The sequence below is a fragment of the Neopsephotus bourkii genome, unplaced genomic scaffold, assembly GCF_033783945.1.
Source record: "Neopsephotus bourkii isolate Nb327-2 ecotype Australia unplaced genomic scaffold, CSIRO-AGI_Nbou_v1 NB_1792, whole genome shotgun sequence".
Taxonomy (NCBI): Eukaryota; Metazoa; Chordata; class Aves; order Psittaciformes; family Psittacidae; genus Neopsephotus; species Neopsephotus bourkii.
In genome coordinates this window covers 4252435-4273847 of record NW_026902266.1, presented here as the reverse complement: position 1 = coordinate 4273847, position 21413 = coordinate 4252435, and the positions used below count along the sequence as shown (strand labels likewise).

At 47.3% G+C, this 21413-nt stretch overlaps 2 protein-coding genes across 11 annotated transcripts in view; both read right to left on the bottom strand.

Annotated features, from left to right (window-relative positions):
- CD151 (CD151 molecule (Raph blood group)) overlaps nt 1-12605 on the bottom strand; it is a 33991-nt gene extending 21386 nt beyond the window's left edge. For 2 of the 3 annotated variants that reach the window (XM_061380341.1, XM_061380339.1), the window contains exon 1: nt 12515-12605. The gene's annotated coding sequence lies outside the window, so the exon portion shown is untranslated. The remainder of the gene's footprint in view (nt 1-12514) is intronic. The other variant, XM_061380340.1, reaches the window with a different exon arrangement.
- Nucleotides 12606-16169: 3564 nt separating this feature from the next.
- Nucleotides 16170-21413, bottom strand: part of CRACR2B (calcium release activated channel regulator 2B) — a 46925-nt gene continuing 41681 nt past the window's right edge. For 4 of the 8 annotated variants that reach the window (XM_061380268.1, XM_061380273.1, XM_061380271.1 and 1 more), the window contains exons 16-18: nt 19927-20034; nt 19073-19195; nt 16170-18137 (exon numbers count right to left, since the gene is read on the bottom strand). In XM_061380268.1, the coding sequence (XP_061236252.1) occupies nt 17904-18137; nt 19073-19195; nt 19927-20034 (465 nt within the window). In that variant the 3' untranslated portion in view covers nt 16170-17903. Of the gene's footprint in view, nt 18138-19072; nt 19196-19926; nt 20035-21413 lie in introns of those variants that run through there. The other 4 variants (XM_061380269.1, XR_009729577.1, XM_061380270.1 and 1 more) reach the window with 4 other exon arrangements.

Genomic DNA, 21413 nt, shown 5'->3' with positions numbered 1-21413 from the left:
TCCCACAGCAGGCAGGTTCAATTTTCCCTGCAATGCTTCCATTGGATGCAAAGGGTAAGAGAAAAGCATTCTTCCTCCCTAACCTGTTCGGATACTGAATTTAATGATCCTTTGAGCTACACCCTGACACTAACTTACTTCCTTATCTATTGCCCATAGCATGGTATGGAAGCAGTAATACTTCCTGACTTGGCTGCGTGGGATAATGAGGTATTTTCAAGCCATCAGGAAGAGAAAGTTACTTTTAATTAGCAGATCAAATTTAACATAATTAATGAACTCATTAACTTCCTATTACTTTCAAAGGGAGGCTCCTGCAGGCCTTTATGGAGCCTAGTATGGGAGATACACCTTCATTTATAATCACTTGGATTACCCCTGCTTCCATTCTCTGTGAAAAGATAAGAGCTAGAAACTTGTTGGTTCACATGCTATGCAGCCTCCAGTCCACAAAAACATCTCGAGAGAAACAGTGGAAATCCCAGCACCTGAGCCACTGAGAAACAGGCTAAACACAATCCTGGAATCATTAATTAAAGATCAGGCAAGGGAGGTTTCTGAGAAACTGGGAAGAGAAGGGAAAGCACAGGCAGTGCAGTCACCTGCAAAGCACGCAATAGGTCTGAAGCACCTTCAGCCCCCAGGCTGGGCCCAAACTCTTCTTGAGCAGCCCCTATACCCGCCCATTTATTCATCTGCTTCACGCTGCTCCCACACTCCTGCCCTTCCAGAAGAGAAAACCCACCCAGGATGCAAAGGTGAACACTTTGCTTTCCCTCTCAGCATGCTGGAATGTCTGGAAAGTCAAAGTACTTGCGCGTCTAGGGCTGGGGAGAAGGCAGAACACAAGTCAGACATTCAGTGAGGCAAAGAAGCTCCTTCTCAGGAACTGTCATTTATAGTTGCGTGTGTGGCAGGCACACAGAACAGATTTTTGTCCAAACCCTTCTCCCTGACCTCCACATGGAAGCTGAACTCATTTGGCACTGCTGAATGAGATTTCCCAAACCACAGTTTGGAAACTGCCTTTATCTCCTGCCTGTTGTCTAAACTGATTACATGCTCCTGAGGGCATGGAGTCATCTTCCTTGACTGCACAGTGCCTAGCACAAAAGGATCTCACCCTGAGCCTTTCAGGGGCTGCTGAGAAGTGAGAAATACAAAGCAATACTTCAGAGCCACATTACCTGCTCTTACTAGCAATGTGCACAGTGGTTCTGGGAGAGGTGGAGACAACCTGGAAAGCCAGCTACATTTAAGAAGTAGTAAGATCTCTTGGATATCTTTAGCAGACCCCACTTGGCTCTACGTCTCAACTGGGGTAGCACCTTCCTGAAGAACTTAGGGTAAGGAAGATCCCAGCCTGGGAGTTTGGGAGGATCTTGCCTCGACATTCTCTTGGTCTAGGCATCACCTCCACAGGAGCGTCACAGTCCTGCTGTCACCCCTCAAGACACTTGCCAAATCCCTCCTACCCTGGTTTGAGCTGCTGTGTGTTGAATAGACCCCTTAAGAGACATGAAGACCCTTAACTCCCGCTAATTTTGATGAGTCAGGTATCCAGCACTGTGTGCCTAACACACCTCAGGAGCCACCTGCTAGTCACGATAAAACCTGTCTCTCAGGAGAAGAGCACTTAGCACTTCCACTCGTGCTTTTCAAGACTATTTACTCCTCAGGGGAGGGACTTACTGAAGCATAAATAACAGCAAACATACATTTCAAACTCAGCAAGGATTTACTGGACATTTATTTACCTGTGAACTAGATGTTTTCGGAGGAGGTTAGTCAAACCTGGGCAAGGTGATGGCTGCCCTCAGGATCCTTGGGGGATAAAAGGGAGCTTAGTGTAAATTTCACAACCATTCAGAAAAAGAAAGTATGAGAGAGAAAGAGAGATCAAGCATGCCCGGGAGTGCGTGTGTCTGTGCTCCAGCACTATTCCACTACAAAGCAAACAAGCACCCTTCATAGGGCTTTCTGGTCCACACAAACATACGCATCCAGCCACATCCAGAGAGCAGAAAGCCCCTGTCTGCTGCTCCCAGAAGTTGATAAACAGGGAAGTAAGTAGCGTTTCCAAGCACCCAGTCTTCATCTGAAGTGGAGAGCAGGCCAGAGATGGGCATGCACTGTGCAACCAACAGGAACTCTTTCTGTGTCAAACAACATCCTCTTGTATCTCATAAGGCCTCCTTTATCCTGAAGGATCCCAAAGCACTTTACAGTATTTATATACAGGAGGCACTTCACTAGTCATCGAACCGAGGAGAGGAACAATAACTGTCCCTTTTTCTCTCACTCAAAGCACAAGAAATCAGTGCCTGGTGTGTGTTTGCAGAGAGCTCATAGCAATGAGGGTTTGCCATGGAGAAGAACAATAGTTCAGAGAGGTCAGGGTTAGCCCACAGACAAGACAAACTCTTCACTGCAGCCTTCCATTGCCAGTTTAAATTCTATTTTCTCATCTCTGTTCATGGGCACTGTGGGGTTTGTGGGCATTTTTGTTTCATTTGTGCTTTTGTGTGGGGTTGGTTTATTGTGGTCTTGTTTGGTTGTGGGTTTTTTTTTTTCCATAGGGCTTTGTCTGCCCTGGAGACAAAACAATTTGGGCAGAATCAGCTTTCTGGCTGATCTCTTCCTAATCGTTACATTCATTCTCAGCAAAGCTGCTGGGCCCTCAGTGTTTTCAGGAAGTGCTCACAAAAACCTCCCTGCCCCATAGCCACGTCAGTACTAGGACAAAGCCAACAAGCACTAAAAGTCCTCCCAGCCCTGACAAAGTCTATTCAGGCAATTCTGTTACATGAATTTAAAGCACTCTCCAAATAATGCAGCAATCATAACCATTTGTTCATTCTGTATAAATAGCTGGGTTTTTACACAGTAGTTTGAGCTCAGGGCAAACACTAACCTAAGAACACAAGCTGTGCTGTAGTTAGTGCACAGTCACTCAAAATTTGGCTGCAGTCTCACTGCAGAGGTACTTCCCGTTTCATTCCCTACAGGTCTCTGCAGTGAAAAAGTGACAAGCTGAAAGTGGGCAGATTTCCTACCTATCTGCAGCATCAGGTGCACATAGCATGGCAGGCCATCACCTTCACCTTACCAAGCTCACAAATGAATCATGGGACTTGAAATCCCACTGGCAAAAAAATAAATGCAGCAGTAGTGGAAGAGAAGGCAGGCAGCTGGTTTGTCACCACTGGGTACATTTCTAGCCTCCCAGTGACACAATGTTCTATAATCTCACTGCCTGAAAGACCCTTTGCCTCCACAAAGCATCCCAAGGAAGAAAAAAAGGTGGCATTTTATAAAACAAGCAGAGAGAAATCAAATGACTCTTCCAGCAGAGAAAAGGGGTAGATTTGCTCTCCTCACATCTCAACATCCATCCTTCATCTGCCAAGCTGTTCTGTCCTCTGGAAGCCATTGCAGAGCACAAAGCTATAAAATGCAGTTTTCAAGCTACTTGTTAGCACTGCCCTGCTGTGCTGAGACACTTGACTGCAGACAGCACAAAGCAGGAAGTGCCCAATAAGTTGTCACCAGCTTTAGCTTTCATACAAAACTTGTTTTACTTTTGAGTAGTCTGCTCCTGTTCACACTTTCGGTGGTGTAAACAAGCAAAGCAAAAGGCCCCAGAGCTAGCCCACAAATCTCTCTCGAGTAGGCTGCCTCTGTTTCAACTTCACAAAGATCATACTTCAAAGCAGCTGAGAAGGGATTTAAAAGTGGAAACTAAGGGTAACAGTCTTATCACTTCAGCTACGTTGCTGATTAGCTCAGGACTGGTGCCAGACATGCCAGAGAAAATCTGTGTCAGAGTCAGTACCCACAGCCATAGGAACAGGGCAACATACTCTGCAGCACCCCAGTGCACTGAAGAAAAGAGAACGTCATGCAGCCACAGGATGGGGTGTCAGCAGCTCTCATGCCAGCATGGCAGCTAGAGAGATACCGGTAACATCCTCCAGAGCCTCCCTTCCTATCCCAGACAGCCACCTCACGCAGGAACACTCTCCCACCTGGAATTACCCACTTCGCTAACAACAGCGCCAGGAATGGCCAAGAAGTCTCTTCTGACCGTTGGTCTTCGTATACCCCCCAACATCCGTGTCTCCTAGGGTGTTTCGGAGCAATCACTGAATGCTTTGAGGAGCTATATTCCTCTCCAGAGCTAAAAACACTTTACTAGCCTCATATCAGATATCAAGCAAAGTCAAGGGCAAATTAAATGACATTTCATTTCCCAGATCTGTAAGTCCAAGTTCATAGGAGCTGTCTCTCTCCTGTTGTTATAGGAGCAATGCTGCAGACAATGCTCAATCCATGCTGATTAAGGCCGTCTTGAAAAGGCCCATTCTTCCAGTAAAAATTAAACAACCCCCAGCCAAAAATAAACCATTCCTCCCCCTTCCGCCCCACTCTTGTGTAGCAGGTTTTAATGACTCCACCAAAACCATTTACGCAGCTGTTTTTAGACCAGCCTGCAAACTTGACAGGGAGGCACCAGCATGTGAATAAACAATGAGGAGGCCAGGGCTGTCCTCTAGGCAATTACTTGCTGGCCCTTCTCCAAGGCAGGGGGCAGGCAGACAAAAAGAAGCCCCTGACCCCAGAGCACATGCCAACAAGCTCTAAAGAAATCCCCCAGTCCCAAGCCATCAACCACTTCTCTGAGACACCTCGCTCTGCTGGTTTGTACACAGACTTGCACCAGGAGCGGGGCTTGCTTGGCTCCTCCCCATGACTTCAAATGGACACACACACAAAGGGCAGCTCTCGATGAAGGGTACAGGGCTATAATCAGCAGAGAGGAACTTTGGCAATGCTGTCTCAGTGTATCATCCACTTCATTTAGAGCTGGCAGGCACAAGTAACTAGAAAAGGGTTCCTCTAACAGATGCCAGCACAAATCAGCTGGACTTCAAATGAAGCCGGGAAATCCTGCAGGGGGTTTCTCTACCAACTCACCCTCAGGTTACCATAGCCCTATATGAAGAAACTTCATTAAAGGAAAGCTTAAAAGGAGTTCGAAACTTAATTCCCCCCTCCACCTGATTTACAGGTCAGTTTGCAAGCCAAAACCGTATCAGTTCATCTGATGGCCTGTTATTTTAAAGGTTAAAATTTTCAAGCCTAAAGTACTCCATTCTAAACTCTGGGACACCCTGGATTAACCTTCAAATACCTGGAATACTTAAGAAGACTTCAGGAAATGGGAGAAACTACATACTTTGTTCCCTTAGGAGCCCCCCCAAATGTTACTGGCACATACTCAGCATTCAGAGTACTTCTTTGAGCTCAGCAGAAAGCAGCAGTGCATTTTCCTCCTGACTGTAGAAGCAGGAACATGGCAAACATCCGACGTTGGGCGGACATTATCCATCTCTCAAAGCAGCCCATGCCATTAGTAAGCAGGAGGAGAAAAGCAGTCCACAGCATGGCTCAGCTGTAGGTTTTTAAAGACACTTAAGTAAGTCCTTAAACATTAAAAGCAAAATATACTCAGAGAAAACCTAGGCGCAACACAGCAAAAATTCTGAAGAAACTGGGTAACTACCTTCACTTTGACCCCAGTTTCGGCCAGTACTAGATGCCCACTGTGAAAATTAGGTCCCTGTAATATATCAAGGGATACGGGAACCCAGAAAATAGAAGTCACTTCATGCTTTGAAGAATTTAGATAAAACTCTAAAATTCATGCTGGAAGTAACCAGGGTAATTCTGGCACAGAAAATAATCTTCCTATTACTGACCTCCAATGAAGGTAGCCCTGACCACTCAGGGCTACCTTCCTGCCACTTGGAAAACTCCTCACTGCAGTGGCATATGTGCACACATCAGAGGTAAGCCCTGGACAGCACACAATGGACAGAGCAGGCTTTTCTTGGGCTCTCCAGAGCCCATTCCCCAGGCTAAGCACAGCTTCATTCCCAATTTACAGCAGAGGAGCTTGATAGGATGCTTGTACTCTTTCCCTGCTTGGGAGGAGAGAAAAACCAGCAAACTGGGTCTCCAAGGCACAGAAACCAGCCTGCCAGTTCCTCCTCCCCAAATACAGAAACAGGTCCTCCCAGTAACTGGGAATTTGTTCTTCCAGAACCCCTCTGAGTGGGAAAGGTAAATCAGAGACCACACATTTCTTCTCACCTCCAGCAGACCTCTCATCTATACAAAGTCTCCCACCAAAGATGGGAGAGTGCTAGTCTATATAGCAGCTGGGGACCTGCAACTAATCAGAGCTTCCAGCTTGCTGGGAGCTTAACTCAGCAAGTTGTACTTCCACACAGGACTGGACTCATCCCTTCTACGCTACAAAAGCCAAACTCACAACCGTGAAGACCAACACTTTCCCATACACATGTTCCTTGTGCACAGCACTTAACACATAAACACAAGATTCATTCCTGCTCCAGAGATGGCAGCTCCAGGGCAGTGCTTGCCACACACGTTCTGTGTACCCAGCTTCTATGCTTCCCGTATGCTGCTGGACTGCACACACTGGTCCTCATCACCTCCCTGCTCTGTGTGCAGCCGTGGAGAAATACAACAAGTCACCTTTGTTTCCAGGGCAATGGCTGGGGGAGATATGGGATATGAATTCCTCCCTTCTGGATTCTACCAAAAGTAGGAAGAAATACTGACATTCACAAGCCATGACTCACAACTGCCTTGTGACCAGCACTCCAGAAGTCCTGCTCACTGGCTGTCATGCCAGAAATGCCAGCATAGCTGGCGTCTGCCAGGTGGCTTTGTTAGTGTATAAATTTGACCAAAACCATCCCTCCCTTTCATCTTCTTTACTGTTACAGTGTGGTGATCACTGAGGATCAGAGTTGCTCGCTGAAAACACAACCACGCAGGCATGATGACTGTTGCTCTGGCAGGTAACAGGTAAGCAATGCTCAAACCATGAGCCACTTCACACAAAACAAAACCTCTCCCCCAGAAGCTCCTATCTCAAACCACTCCTGGTCCTAATTTTAACTGGATTTCATTTGTGAGGGAGCCACAAAATCTGTTTGTACTCCAGCCATGCTGGTAAATCACACCCTTGAATTTAAAGGGTTGCCAATGACACCTCCATTAACCTCTACAGAGCTAACTCCTGACTGCCCCTCCTTCCCCCACTAGACTAGTACCTTGCCCCCACTAGCCACTACTCATGCTTACACCCTTTTACAGAGAGGCTGCCTACACTTTCACACCCATGTTGAGCTTATTGCACTACTGCCTGAAATGCACCTATGGAGCTGTACGGCACTTTTCCAGCTCAGTCTGGAGAGCCCTGACCACCCAACCATCAAGTGAACTTAGCTTAGAGACACAGACCAAGCTGGTCAGAGCCAAATGTGGCCCAGACCCAAAACTACACCCACTGCTCTGCCGTGCAATGCCAGGAGTACATAACAATCATTATGTGCTTGGTCTTTTCCATGTCTACTTCTCCCCAGTTGGGGCTGCTGTGTTTCAGAACAAGGTATCAGACATGCTTTCACCTTACCCATTTCTGCAGTTGGCCATAGCCAGATTTTTCTCCCACAGCATCTCCTGAATGTGTTTCTTCCTCTCAACCTGTCCCTCTCTTACAGTGGCAAAGACATCTAGGAAACATGCTGCAGATTTCAGCCCAACTCCACAGCTTCTTAGAAGCATGCATCTTCCACTCTGCAGCTACAGGGACAAACTCTGCTGAAGCACAGGCACCTAGAGCCACGTAACTTTCCACTGCCAGAGCTCCCCATTGCTCTATATAAAAACAGCTCCCTGGTGCTCTGTTCTCTTTCCTATAAAAGGAAAGAACCTGTGCTGGAAAAGTGAACTTTGTTCCTTTTGCTTCAGATCTGGTGCCAGAAATAGATAAGAAACAACTGTAAGTGCTAAACATTTTATGTCATCCATTTCTGGCAATTTTAGCTTATGAAACCTCATTACTGCTGCCATGAACAACCTGTGGGTCTGAACAACGTTCCCTCTTGCACCTCCCAAACATCTCATTTCCACTTCTCTTAAGAGGCCCTGCCACATCCAACATCCTCCATGCTCCCTCACTCAGATGCACTCACCTGTTACACCCATGCTTACAGGCAGAAAAAGTGACTACTCAGCAGCCTACATGGATTCAGGCAATACACCCTGTGTAACTCCCTGCATGATTAAAACTGCATTTGCTTGGCTGTATTCTGCTGTGGCTGTGGGTCAGCACTCGAATTTAAACAGCTGCCAAGTACCCTCACTTAACCTCCACAGAACATAATTCCTGATGTCCTTTCTTATCCCACTAGACCAGTATCCTGCCTCCAACAGTGCCCAGCACTGCTGGCATCAAAACTACGCATAAACCACACACATAAATAGTATATATATATATATCTCAACAACTCCATGAAGACCTCAGCTGGCATGTCATGGCAGCTACTCATGATTGCATCCCTCTAAGGAATTGGCTACACTTTGAGGCCTGTGTTGAGCTTATTGCATTACTGCCTGAAAAGCCCTTAACGGAGCTGTACAGCACTTCTCCAGCCTCAGACTGGAGAGTCCCTACCACCCAACCAGCAAGAGAACTTAACTTAGAGACAAAGATCATGCTGATCATATCCAAATGTGGCCAAGATCCCAAACCACACCTCTTGCTCTGCCATGCAAGGCCAGGAGTGCAAAACAGTCATCCTCCTGATCATTCTGTCAAGAGTTTTATTACTGTGCAGCAGCCAGGATGCAGGACTAATAGGACTCACTGAATTCATTCCCCAGGATGCCAGGCTGCTGAGATCACAAGCAGAGGAGTCTGCCAGGCAGGACAGAGCAGAGCACTGGCGAGAGAGAAGCCCATCAGCAGTGCTGCTATTACAGTGCTGATCCTTGCCAAGAAGGCCTGGCAGCAAACAGGGTTTGTGCCATGGAGAGGGCTATTACGAAGTGCTCTCTGCAGAACTGATAGAACACTTCAACTCCATCCCTCACTTCTTCCACACCCTGGCTTCAGGCATGGGGTGGCAAAGAAAAGCACCTATCTTACAGATTGGGAAGATGGTCACTGTCCTACGTGAACACTCTGCCAAAAGGCATATGCAAAAAAAGAATGGGGAAACGGGGTGACTTTACAGTGACACCGGTCATTTAATGTTGGCTTTACTGTGGCAAAAGGAAAATCATGTCCAGTATCTGAAAGGCAGGATGAACAAGTGAGACAGAAGGAGACCTGGTCTTCACCTTCAGGATGTGGAAGGTTTTTGTCTGTCCCTCACAGCCAGGGAAACTGACACAAGCTTTAACTTCCAGGAGTCACCCTCCCTCAGGCTTTCTATGACTTCAGCTGTCAGTTCACATGCTCAAGGACAGCTGGAGAAAACCCAGTGTTGAGCCCAGAAGCAGAGAGTAGAGATGGGGAGTAGGAGAGCATTTTCTCATGATGTTTCAAGGGCAAGACTGATAATGCCTCTGAGGATAGCAGTAGTAGACTAGGAAATGAAAAAGCAAAGGTGCTCTTTTGTTTTTCAGACTCAGTCCATCCACCTTTATCTTTCTAAACTTCTGCCTTAAACAGAAGGTACAAGAAAAGCAGACAGACAGCATGATTACTTGGTAAGTGACTAAATCACCTGGAAACATCAGGCAGGATAGTCTGCCACATACAGGTATACATGGTGACAAAGATGTTACATGTACAAATACCATGAGGGTGGTGAGGCACAGAAACAGGTTGCCCAAAGTGGTGAATGCTCCATCCCTGGCAGTGTTCAAGGCCACGTTGGACAGGGCTTTGGCAACATGGTCTTATGTGAGGCGTCCCTGCCAATGGCATGGGGGTTGGAACTAGATGATCATAAGGATCCCTTTCAACCCTAAGTATTCTATGAGTCTATGTAAATACGTATTTTCTCCTCTGCGTAACAAGTAGCCCACCACATTCCTTAGAGCAGAAGCCAAACTTCATAGAAGCAACAAGGGAATTTACCTGTGGGATGCCACAACTAGAGGAGACACAGCTCATCAGTCAACCCCTTCAGGGCTGTCTCAAGAGCAAAGGAGTCATTGCCTGGTCTGTGTATGCGCAATTGGAACAGCTAGAGTTGTGCTACAACTTCTACTAGCTGGGAATAACACAATACACCTGCTGAAAACTTCCTAACAGGGATAAAGAGCACTCCATCAGCCACTCCTACCTTGCAGTTTTGCTTGACAAGGGAATACAAGCAGATTTCTTCCACCCCCTTGCTGAAGAATCTTTCACACCCATCAACACAAACTTTCAGAGGCTGCACTGAAAAACATCCTTCACAGAGCCAAGATTTCAGCTGTGTGTGCCTTATTGAGCTTGAAGAGAAGCCTCCAAGTCCTGCCCACTCCCAAACAGGCATAAGACTGCACAAGAGGCCTGGGAAGCTAAATCATTTGAGAAAAAAAATCTTCTTGGGCTGGTATCCTTGCTTATTCAGAAGATGACTTTCATATTAAATCCCAAAGGAAAGGCACAGCCCCATCTGGGCTGTTGAAGTTCCTCTTAGTGCTCTGCTCTACCCCTGCCTTGAGACAGCAGAAAGAAGACTTGAGTGTTAAGCTCCCACAAAATGTAACCACCTCAGCTCCCAAGTAAAATGAGATGTTATAGATGGGACATCATCTCAAGCACACAGAAAAGGCATATTCTTATTGTTTACTGCAATCAAAATACAGCAGGGACTGCCAGGACTTTTACCAGGCAACTGGGTGACTCATTCTCCTCCACTGCAGAAAGACTCCACAGAAAGGTAAGCCATTATTTAAATAAGCCACAGGCCAACCAATATACATGGCAGTTTGGAATACAACATATTTCTTGCAGAAATACAGCAGATGGACAGAAATACATCCAGTTTAGGTATGCGGACATCATCAGCAAACTACAGAGCAAGGATGTGATCTCAGAACAGTGACATGGAGGAGCTCAAAAGCTGCCAACTCCTCCAACTCACAGCCCAAGTTTTCCACAAGGACATTTGAGTCAATATACTGGCACCTAAGAGCAGCTGTAGCAAAAACAGAGCCTAGACCCATATATGCAAGCCAACGTTACACCTTTGACAGGGACCTGCCAGCAGATACTTCAGGTAAAGTGTAAGTGATGCTGCCCGAAACACTGCTCAGTTTCCAGCAGTTTGCTGATTGGGAGCTGCCTGTCCTAGGCACACAAACTCCTTCAAAGGATCTAAATAAACTGGAATTTTTGCATCAGCTTTTCTAGTTTCTGTTGAGCTCAGCAGCAGCAGCTCTGAAGAGACAGATGCTCTGTTCTCTTCAACACAGGCAGTCATCTTTGGTAGCGGGAGGACTGGGATGGACCTTTGACTGGTGACATGCCAAGAGGCTCTCCAGCCTCAACAATACCAGGTGGTAGGTATGCCATCACACCAAAAGGTTCCCTAGGAATCTAGGTAATGAATGGCCTCGCAGATCGCAAACGAAACACATTTTGGCAAAAGGGACTCGTTTCAAAACTGTTTCAACAAAATGGCCACCACTGGGCATTACCTCTGCTGGGTGATGCCACTTTAATCAACCCTTGTTCTCGCAGACACCAGAACTCTCTGAGCAAGCCAGAAAGTGCTGAAGGGAGACAAAGGAAGTGAAACAGCACAACTTAAAGAATGATGTCGAGTAGCCTGAAATAAAGATATGTCATTGCTAGAATTCAACAGGATACTGCAACAGGTTGATTACAAAAGCCCTCAGGAAGAGCCAGCATGTTTCCCAATTAACAGTAGTTTACAATCTTCATGAGATGACATGGGGCAAAGACTAGTGGGAAAGCCCTCATGGCAAGCAACAATAATGCACCGCCACCAGCTTCCTATCTGACTCAGCTTCCACAAAATGAAAGCAATGGAACATCGCCTAGACTGCGCGGTAAACAAGGGCTCGTTCACCCCCTCCTCCACCTCCCAACAGCCCTGTGAGCCCAACACAACTGACAACTCTTACAACAGTGAGACTCAACTAAACAAAAGGCAGGGGGAGATGGATATCGTTTCACAAGACGAAGGCAACATTCAGAACAGCTTTCCTAATGCTTGGTCTGTGTAAAGCTTCTGACACCAGCAAACATCTCCCCTCCCGCAACAGGTTAACAAACTTCTTAAGGAAAAAGAAAAAAAAAGAAAGAACCCACTGCCAAGCCCCTGTGAAGTTGTACAATGCCACTGGGCGCCGATGGGGAAGCAAAGCAGTGCTACATCAGAGCCGGCCTCTGGTGAGCGCGACCAGGTAGAGGCGGGCCACGGCAGCGCAGCCAGGAGCGAGCGGCGGGCAGGAGAGCACCAGACCCCGCTGCCATCAACGGGGCCCACGGGCAGCGCTTCGCCTCCCCTCTCCCTCCCAGGCCGGGAACGCCTGCCACCACCCAGCCGCTTCTCCCACCCCGCTCCCCACGTCGGGACCCGCTGCCTCACCAACGGCTACCCGCCTGGCCATCCGCCTTCCCTCCCGCCCTCCCCGGGAGGCCGCCATTTCGGAGCTCCCGCCTCACCCCGCCGCGGTGAGCCCCGCCGGACCAAAGCGCTCCGCGCCGCCTCACGCCCCGACCTGCCTCGCTGGGAGGGAAGCAGGGAGGGAAGGTACCGGCTGAGGGAAAGCGAGGCGGAGCGGAGCGCCCAGCCCAGCCCAGCCCGGGACACCCAGCGGGAGCCACCCCAGACCTCGCGGGGAGGTGCCTCGCCGGCGCGCCTCCTTGCGGCAGCGGAGCCCTCCCGCACAGCCCGGCCGGGGCGGGCCTCGCAAGCTGCGCTTCTTTTCGCTTCCCGCAAAACAGAGCTCCTCGAAACGCGGAGCTTTACGCGGCCGGCGGGCTCGGCCGTGCTTCGGAGCAGTCGCGGGGCGCTTGGCGTTGCTGATGCTGTGTAAGGCGGCCAAACGTGCCTCTGGCAGGGCAACCCCCGCTAACCTAGGCCTCACACTGGCGTTTCCATTGCTGCAGGCAACACGTTACTGCAGCTTCTTTCTCGCTCACTTTTTTAGGCGTCAGACCTGCTTGTTAAAAGAGTTTTCCAGTAAATCAAGCCCCGACTGGCACATTGCCTCATCTTTCCATTACCTCATTTAAACTTCAGCCCAGATACATCCGTGCAAAGCAACAGCCCTGCACAGGGGCTGGTCTCAGAGACGGAGTCGACTCTGTGCCCGTTGGCAGAATGGTTTTTTAGGGATGGGTGGGAAGAGAGGAGATGTGAGCAGGGAGGGAGGGAAAAGGCCCTCCTGGGCGTTTACCTCAACTGGAACACTTAATCTCTCCTGCCCTTGTGCCGAACTCAAAAATCGCCCTTCCCACTGAGGAAACCAACACCTCCCTCCTCACTCAGCCCATGCGGATCCTACCACTGCTATAGCTTAGACCGCCTGGAGAGCCAGATGATTAAATAGAGCCTTAGGGGACCAGCTCACACTTGGACACTGAGAGTTTTCCTGCAGGGAGTTTGTGGCAGAGCTGTGAGGCAAAACCATGCCAACTCCAGGCCTCAGGCCTCCTTGGCAGAGTCCTGGGTAGCCAGCCACACTGAGCTGCTGCCTTCTTGTGTCCAGAGGTTTCACGTACAAACAGGAAAGAACATAACCTCCCAGCTTTGTCAGATTTGGGTCAGCAGGTGGGCATGGTTAGGCACAACTGCTGCCTGTGTGGCAGCCATGTGCTCGGGAAAGCCTGCAGGTAAATGTGAGCTGCACCACAGGGCCCCCCACCTCCCAGTCCTCAGCTGGAGTAATACGTATTTACTGGAGGTATGTGTTTACCTTGAAAAAACTAATTTTACCTGGTCAGGTCTCCCATGGACTTGTCATTTGAGAAGAAGCGCACAGCTATACTTGTGTTTGCAGGATCAGGGCCTTATTAAACCACATGGCTTGATATGCATATAAAACATACCTTGCAGGCCTGAAGAGACTGGAGCCGGATTGCTATAGCTGCACCAACTGAAATTTCCGAGTGACTCATAAGCAGCCAGGTAAGTAATGAGCAGACTGATGAGGCTCAGAGAGCTAGTGAAGCTCTCAGCCATGGAACTGTGGGTCTGTTGGTGCTGAGGAGAGCTCCAAACAGAGCAATTAAAGGTGTATAGCATGAGCTATGAGATATATTTTGTACTTGGAGTTAAAGTACTTGATCTATATATATATATGCACTAAGCAATTAACAAATGAAAAGACACAAACAGAAGAAAGTGACAGGACTGAAAATGATGTGTGAGAGACTGCATGATCCCCATAGAAGGAACTGATTGAATGTATGTAAATGCAAACTGTTCCTTGGAGTTCAGGCTGCTGGAATAAAAACGGCAGAAGACTACAATATTGCAAACTTTTGCAATTCCTGCATTTATTCTGTGGGAAAGCTTTAAACTTAACACTGGCTTAATGATCTCTCTTCAGCCCTCTTTGGGCTTTTAAAAGAGGTGCTGTCAGGATAATCCTGTTATGCTTATCCTTAGCACATTAACATGAAAGAGGTAAGTGAAACACAAGGCAGAGTGGGGTCCCTTTGCCTGCCTGCAGAGCTTTGTGGGACCATGGCTGCTTATCCGAGCAGCGGGTTTACTTGCCTTTGCCCCTAGATCTGATTGTATACACAGCTGTACCGTTGCATGTGCCAGGGTAAGGCTTCCCAGGCTATAGGAAGAGTACTTTCTTGTGATACCAAAATACCTTACAAATTGTGTGCAAAAAGTCACCTGTCCACTAAGAGGCTGCAGCCAACAGACACAGAAATAAACCCCCAAGCAGAGTCTATTTTGTGTCCTCCTTTATCTCAGACGACCTCACGATATCCCCATTGCTTGCTTTGTGTTTACGCTGCAGTTTCCAGCAGCAAAGGGTGCTGCTCCCAGGGCTTCCATTCAGAGGCAGGAGAGATTCTGGCAAAAGCAGGGGAATGTATTATGGAAAGTTTGATCTTGTTCGGGTCTGGTATCAGACAAGTTTAAAAACTAACAACATGCCCCTCTAGACTGTGCCTGGGCCTTCCAACAGGACATTTAAATACTGTGCAGAGAGACAACAACAGAACTTCCAGCAATGAAACCCACCCTGGTGCTTACTGTTGTCCCAAGTGCAACCTACTCAAAGTCCGTGCCACTTTGACATGGTTGAAACAAGAGTCCATCCTGTTCCTGCTAAAAAAAAAAAAAAAAAAAAGAAGAAAAAAGAAAAAATAACTGTTCTGTAAAAAAAAAATAAATAAATTAACATCCAGCTGGAGCCATTCCAGAGCGCAAGGGTTTAAAACAACCAGATTCCTAACTCTAGTGAAAAGGTTGCAGGGGGCATTATTAAAGTAGATGTTTAGTTCAGTAAAAATAAGTACAAGGTGAGAGCATGCCCCCTCTGAAAACACTATAGACATACCCTCTTTTTCTCTTCCCTGTTCTGTCTTCCATGGTCAGCTGGATTCTAGCTGCTTGAAAGAGGTGAAAAAGATAAGACTGGAGAAGAATTGCTCCTGTGCTGCCTCCAAGACATGGATTCCTGATCAACTCTCTTCTTTCCTACTTACAAATCTCCCACTGGTACCACCATGAGGGACAGGCTTCTCAGCACTTCCTGAGCAGAAAGAAGGGGAGGTCATGACATAACCAGCAATTGAAGAGAGGCTGAATCTCCTGCAGTGCCTGGGAAAAAAAAATCTCGCCACACAACCATTTATAAGACAGCATTTCTTTATTGCCCATAGTCTGCTTGCACACTAAGAAAGCATGCTTAAGGTTGTACAGTAGAAAAAAAAAACCACAACATGGGGTAGTTCTTGCCAATGCAATATGAAAGCACTGATGACAAAGGTAATATACAGCCTGGCCCGTATTTGTGTGTCAGCTGTATTTCACACCTTTGTCTTTCATGTGCTCTCTATGTAGTGTGGGAGGTGTGTGTTCAGACCACTTTAACAGACTGGGTACTGCTCTCTTCCTTCTGCAGCAACTTCGCAAATCCTTCTGCTGCGGGTAGGTAAATGTTAGCATTACTGATGTGCCCTGACCAAAGATGCCATATTTTAGTTATCACCACTACTTATTAACCTGAAACTGGAGCGTGATCCAGGGGAATCACTGACAGCAGATCGCCCAACTCAGGTAGTGGGTTTAACCCTTTCAGCAGGTGATAACACCTTTACGCCCACATTGGCTACAGTGCAGCCAAAAAGTCATGTCTGTTTTCAGATGACAGGTGTTTTCCAAAAAGAGAGGACTTCCCTTTCCAAACATCATTTCTTGCAAATAGAAGCAATTCCACCGGCAGCACAGTTGCCCTGGTTCCTTCTGGACCTCTTCTAGCTTTCTGATACTCAGTCTCTGAAAGGCATTACTGTAGTTAAACACAGCGTGAAACACAGCCAGCTGGCAGTAAGGGCTGAGCAGAAGCTTATTACTTTTAGCTATTCCCTTTAGTCAGAAGTCCTGCTCTTCTGGAGGACTTCCTCTTTCCTATCAGGAATAATGTGCACTGGGAGGAACCATGGAAATTCTTTGTAGCACTGATGAGCTGTAGGTGACAGAGCACTTTTCCTGTATGGGATATTCCCAGAGAAATCTGTGCAGTAAACAAACATTCAAACATTATCCCAAGAGAGGAAAGACAGTGGATAAATATAGGCCTTCCTTATGCTGCGAGGCTGGGGGACTGCATGACAGCTTCAGTATCACATCTTGCACCTAAAATGGCAAAGTCACCATCAGAAACAGGCTCAAAGAAGGAAGACAAGAGGGCATTACAAAAAAGCTCACTTAATCCCTCAAAGCTTTAAGAGCAACTGAACTACAGAACAGAAAGCAGCACACCCAGAGAACACCAGGGGCTTCATCCCAGGCAATGTGGTAGCTATGCCGAGAGGTGCACACTTGAGGCCAGCCCCTAACTCAGCCTGCAGCTCCCCTCACCCTGCTTTGCCCCAGTCTTTAATGACTAGAAGGCCCCTTCCCAACAGGAACAGGTTGTCCTGCTCTTTCTCAGGCACTTCACCAAGAAAGTGAGGTTATTGCAAAGTCACTGCAAGAGAAAAAGCTTCGCTAGGCACGTTCCACACAGTCATCTAACTGCCTTGTGCTTCCAACCCCAATACATTTGAAAGCACTGTGGTCAAGGGTGGGATCTTGCAGTAGCACGGATAAGTCAGTTCCTAATTGCTGGAGGAAATATATAACTATAATTGCTTCAGGAAATTATAAGAGAATGGGAGGAAACTGGTAGCATTAAGCCTTAAAACAGGCTGTATATGACCCCTCCCCAGTATGTACAGCACAGCTCCTGCAACAGGTTATGAATCAGCAGCACGTGCCAGTGCCTTGGAGTCCCAGGGCAACTGCTCTGTGTTCTGTAAACAGTATGAGAGGGGCAGTAACATTCCATTAGGGTAACAAAGTGAAGAAAGCCTTTGGGATGACTCACTTATCAGTTCATACTATATCCAGATATGGAATCAGTTAACTACAATATGGGCCAGTCAAACCAAATTTTGCAGTAAATACAGTGGCTGATCCAGCTCTTACAGGAGCTGATGGAGGTTTTCCTGCTTACCACAGCAGGCTTTCAGCTGGGCTCTGCTGTTAGAGGACCAAGAGGAGATGCTGCTTTTTGAGATGATGGATCGCTACCTAGAACTAGCCCAAATTTAATGTAATTTCTTTACTCTTACAATAAAATTCTATTTAACACAGCACCCACTGTGTCCTCCACTCTTTGCTGCTAGGTCATTTCTTTGCCAGAAAGAAACCTCATCCTTTTACAGGAAAGTGGCCTCTGAAGACAGAAGGCCCAGTTTGTGCTACTAGCCAAGACCAGCCAAATTCCCTCAAAGAAGCAGGGGCCCCCAGAAACCAGGGCTGCATGCAGAGCTGGGAAATGGAACAGTGCAAATCATATGCACATTTTGGTCTCATTTAGTGCCTTGAAATGCCCAGATGGGGAAAAGTTTCAGCTTCCCCAAGTCTCTGCAGAGCTGATACCATTAGATTTGGCTTGCTTGAAAGGAACCCCAGCTTCATGAAACAGTGTTGGCACACGTTGCTTGCTGACACACTGATGTGCCTTATGTGCAGCACCCTTTCCTCCTGCTGACATCTTCCAGCTGCAGGGCATTCTCCCTCTGCCTGTCTTCTTGTGCTGTCAGCAACCTGGAACAAGCAGCACAGATCAAGACCAAAACCGGGTTACTGAGCTCTTCCTGCCAAGGCAACTGCTCGCAGTCAGCCAGGGACATTTAGGATTGTGAAAAGTAACTGGCCCAAAGACTGGGCTTCCCTGGAGTTTGGCTAGATAAACCACACATAGAAAATGAGCATGAATTTCCAGGGAACAGGGAAAGAAACTGGACACATACAAGAAGGGACAGCATGGCTTAGTAGTCAGAGCACCAGGCAGGGGTGAGTGGTCTGTGCCTTATTCCCAAACTGCCATACTAATGACAGAATCCCTGGCTGTTCATTTCACCTCTCTGGGCCACCTCAGGCAGCAGTAGCATACTAAAGCATGCTGAAGGCACATGCTGTGGGAGACATGATTTACCTAGCTTGTAAGTAAGCGATCATAGTTAATGAACATCTGAGTCCTGTTGTGAACTTAGAGATGATGCAGCAGGTGAAAGGATAACAGAAAGTAAAAGGATAATTTCTTGCAAGATTTCAAAGAGCTTTTTCAAAACTATTTGCCTTTTTAAAAACAAAAACTAAAAATCTTAGAGCACACTTCTTTCAGCTTTACAAAGTGTCTTATCTCCCTTTGAAATACTGCTACCAAAATATCACTGCTTAATAAGATAAGGAAGAAAAAACCCTCAGAAGGGCATGCAGACTTCAAGCTTAAGACGCCTACTTAAAATCTGGGATACTACACATGGGTTTTGTGATAAAGTACTCAAATTTAATTCCCAATCTTTCAACAGTCAGCTCTGCCAGACAAAGCTTTGCATGTGATGATGATGTCCAGCCTACACTTGGCACTCTCCAGGCATGGAAGTCAGGGGGAAGAGTGCATTGCTCCAAGCATTTTTTATGACATATCTGGCAACACCTTCCTCTTGCCCACTCCCCGGAGAGCCCACACCACTCACCAACAGCTGGGGAAATACCACAGGGTGACCGTTGCTGTTCACTGACCTGGCCATGTGCAACATGGGCTCCATGATGTTATAGCCAGTCATCGCGCTGCACTCATAGAAGACAGCCTTGTATTCCTGCCAGAGAGCACAGCAAGCACCCATGTTGGTTACCAGCTCTCCCCCAGCCCTGGAAGCTGGTCCACCCTCACCACTGGGAACTCTGCTGAGAGCAATTGAGGCCAGGAGGGTGGCTGTTACCACTCTCCTGGGGCACACACAGTGCTCACCAACCCAGGTAAAGGAAATGCTTTTTCAGCACCGGGGGCCCAGCCAGACCATCCAAAAGGAAACACTGAGGGAAGAGAATAACATTGGGTTATCTGGGGAGAGCAAACATCTGTCCAGGGTCTTGGATTCCCTTTCCTTTCTGTAGCGGAGTCCAGAAGATGGGGAACACCTCTGAAACCCTGCCTGCTCCCACCCAGGGGCTAAGGTAGCAATGGGCATACAGACACTGGCAGTGAGGAAGGAGGCAGGATGATTTTGCAGAACATGCATTAGGGGAGTCCTCAAGCAGGAAAATAGCCATGTATGCTCCCCTCAGAAAGACTGAGCATCACTGTAAGGAGGCATCAAGCCTCAAGAGAGATACATGAGCATGCCTCAAGGGCCACATAGTGGGCACCACCTCATCCTCCCTGGTACCAGAGGAACTTCAGTACATGTTTACATTGGAGATTGGAGAGATGGGGTGGAAGGGGAGAGGTAAGGTACCATACTGGGAAATGGCTCCAAGAAAGGTTTCCTGCCAGCCAGGCAGAAGGGAGGCTGCAGAGCAGGTTGAGCAGCAGAGCACATGGTCACACCTTTGCCAGCCTTTCGCCTTCCACCTTGGGCACACTCCGAGTCTCTCTCTGCACAGCATCTGTTTTATTTCCAAGCAGAAAGACCACAGCTCCATCCTCGATACCTTCCTGTGAAAGAGACAGACTAAAGCACCCCAGAGACTCAGCTGAGGGAGGGAACTATCTTGGATCTGCGCCTGTTCCAGCTGATGCAAACAAGACCTGCAGTGGCAGCAGGATAAGGCCCTTTAGCTCATTAAAGGACCATTCCTCAAATAGCCCCAGGGATTTGTGGAAGGAAACTTAAACTATGGGAATGTATTTCAAATATTTGCTATGTACTACTGGGATACTGAGAGAGCGGAGATAGGACATAAGTTCCTCTCTGGGAAATAACAAGCCTAAAGAAAAGCAGTTTTTCCCATAGGCTCTTGGGACTTTAAGTTCAGGCAGAGCTTCTTAATAAGTCCAGTAATTTTTGTAGGTACATGCAGTACTATTTGTCTGATGTGCTGTCCTAAGTTCAAGGATCCCTTGCTGAAAATCCACTGGCCAAGTAAGCTGAATAACCTACAACTCTTGTATAGGGTCTCTGCAGGAACTGTTATTCCTTGGGGGTTCCTGGAGCCCATTACCTTTGGTAAAACTCTCTCTTTCCACTGGCTCACTAGAACATCATCAGACTGCAGAACGGGCCTTGAAGTTATGTCCAGACTTGACTGCCCTGGATGACTTACAGTACCTGAACAGCTTTGAAGCAAGATAATTACTAAGATCGGGAAAGGAAGTGAGATAACTGAAAGTCACAGATTTGGGGTGCCTTGATTTTCTGTGTGCTCCTGAAAGGAGCCTGATTTTCAGAGGCAGGGTAGTTTTGAAAATCTGAACCTTTGATCTTTTAGAGTCCAAAGAAATTGCTAAGTCATTGTTGGGATTCCCTCCCACCTTCCAAGCAGGGCTGCGGATGTTAATAATATTAGCAACCTCCAATTTATGCTTATTCATTTTACTCAGATCTTGGGTTTTGAGACTCAGCACAGTCAAAACAAAATCAACCTTCACAATTTTCCTTCAGCTCTGAGCCACCTACACACTACTTACTGAAATTATACAGACAGGCATTTTTGTCTCCCCAGGCAGATACAAGCCCCAGATGAATGCTTTTATTAAGAGTTTGGAAATAAAAAGCAGGGGGGGAAGACTGCAGTATTAATACACAGTTACAAAATAAATAAAAAAAAGGAAAAAGAAATCAACTCTGAAAGTTGAAGCAAATGAAGGAGAAAAGTAAAGTATCACTGATATTTCAGTCTCATCTAGAAATCTATCTCAAAGCAGAGTTAGGATGTGATCATGCAAAGCACTGTGCATGCATACTGCAGATCTGAGCCTAAATGCATCAGGGCCTTCTCCCTTCCCGTGCATAAGTGTCCTGGGTTCAGCAGTAGCAGTCATTTTTCTCCTTGTTAGTAGCTGGTGCAGTGCTGTGTTTTCAACTTTCAGCCTGG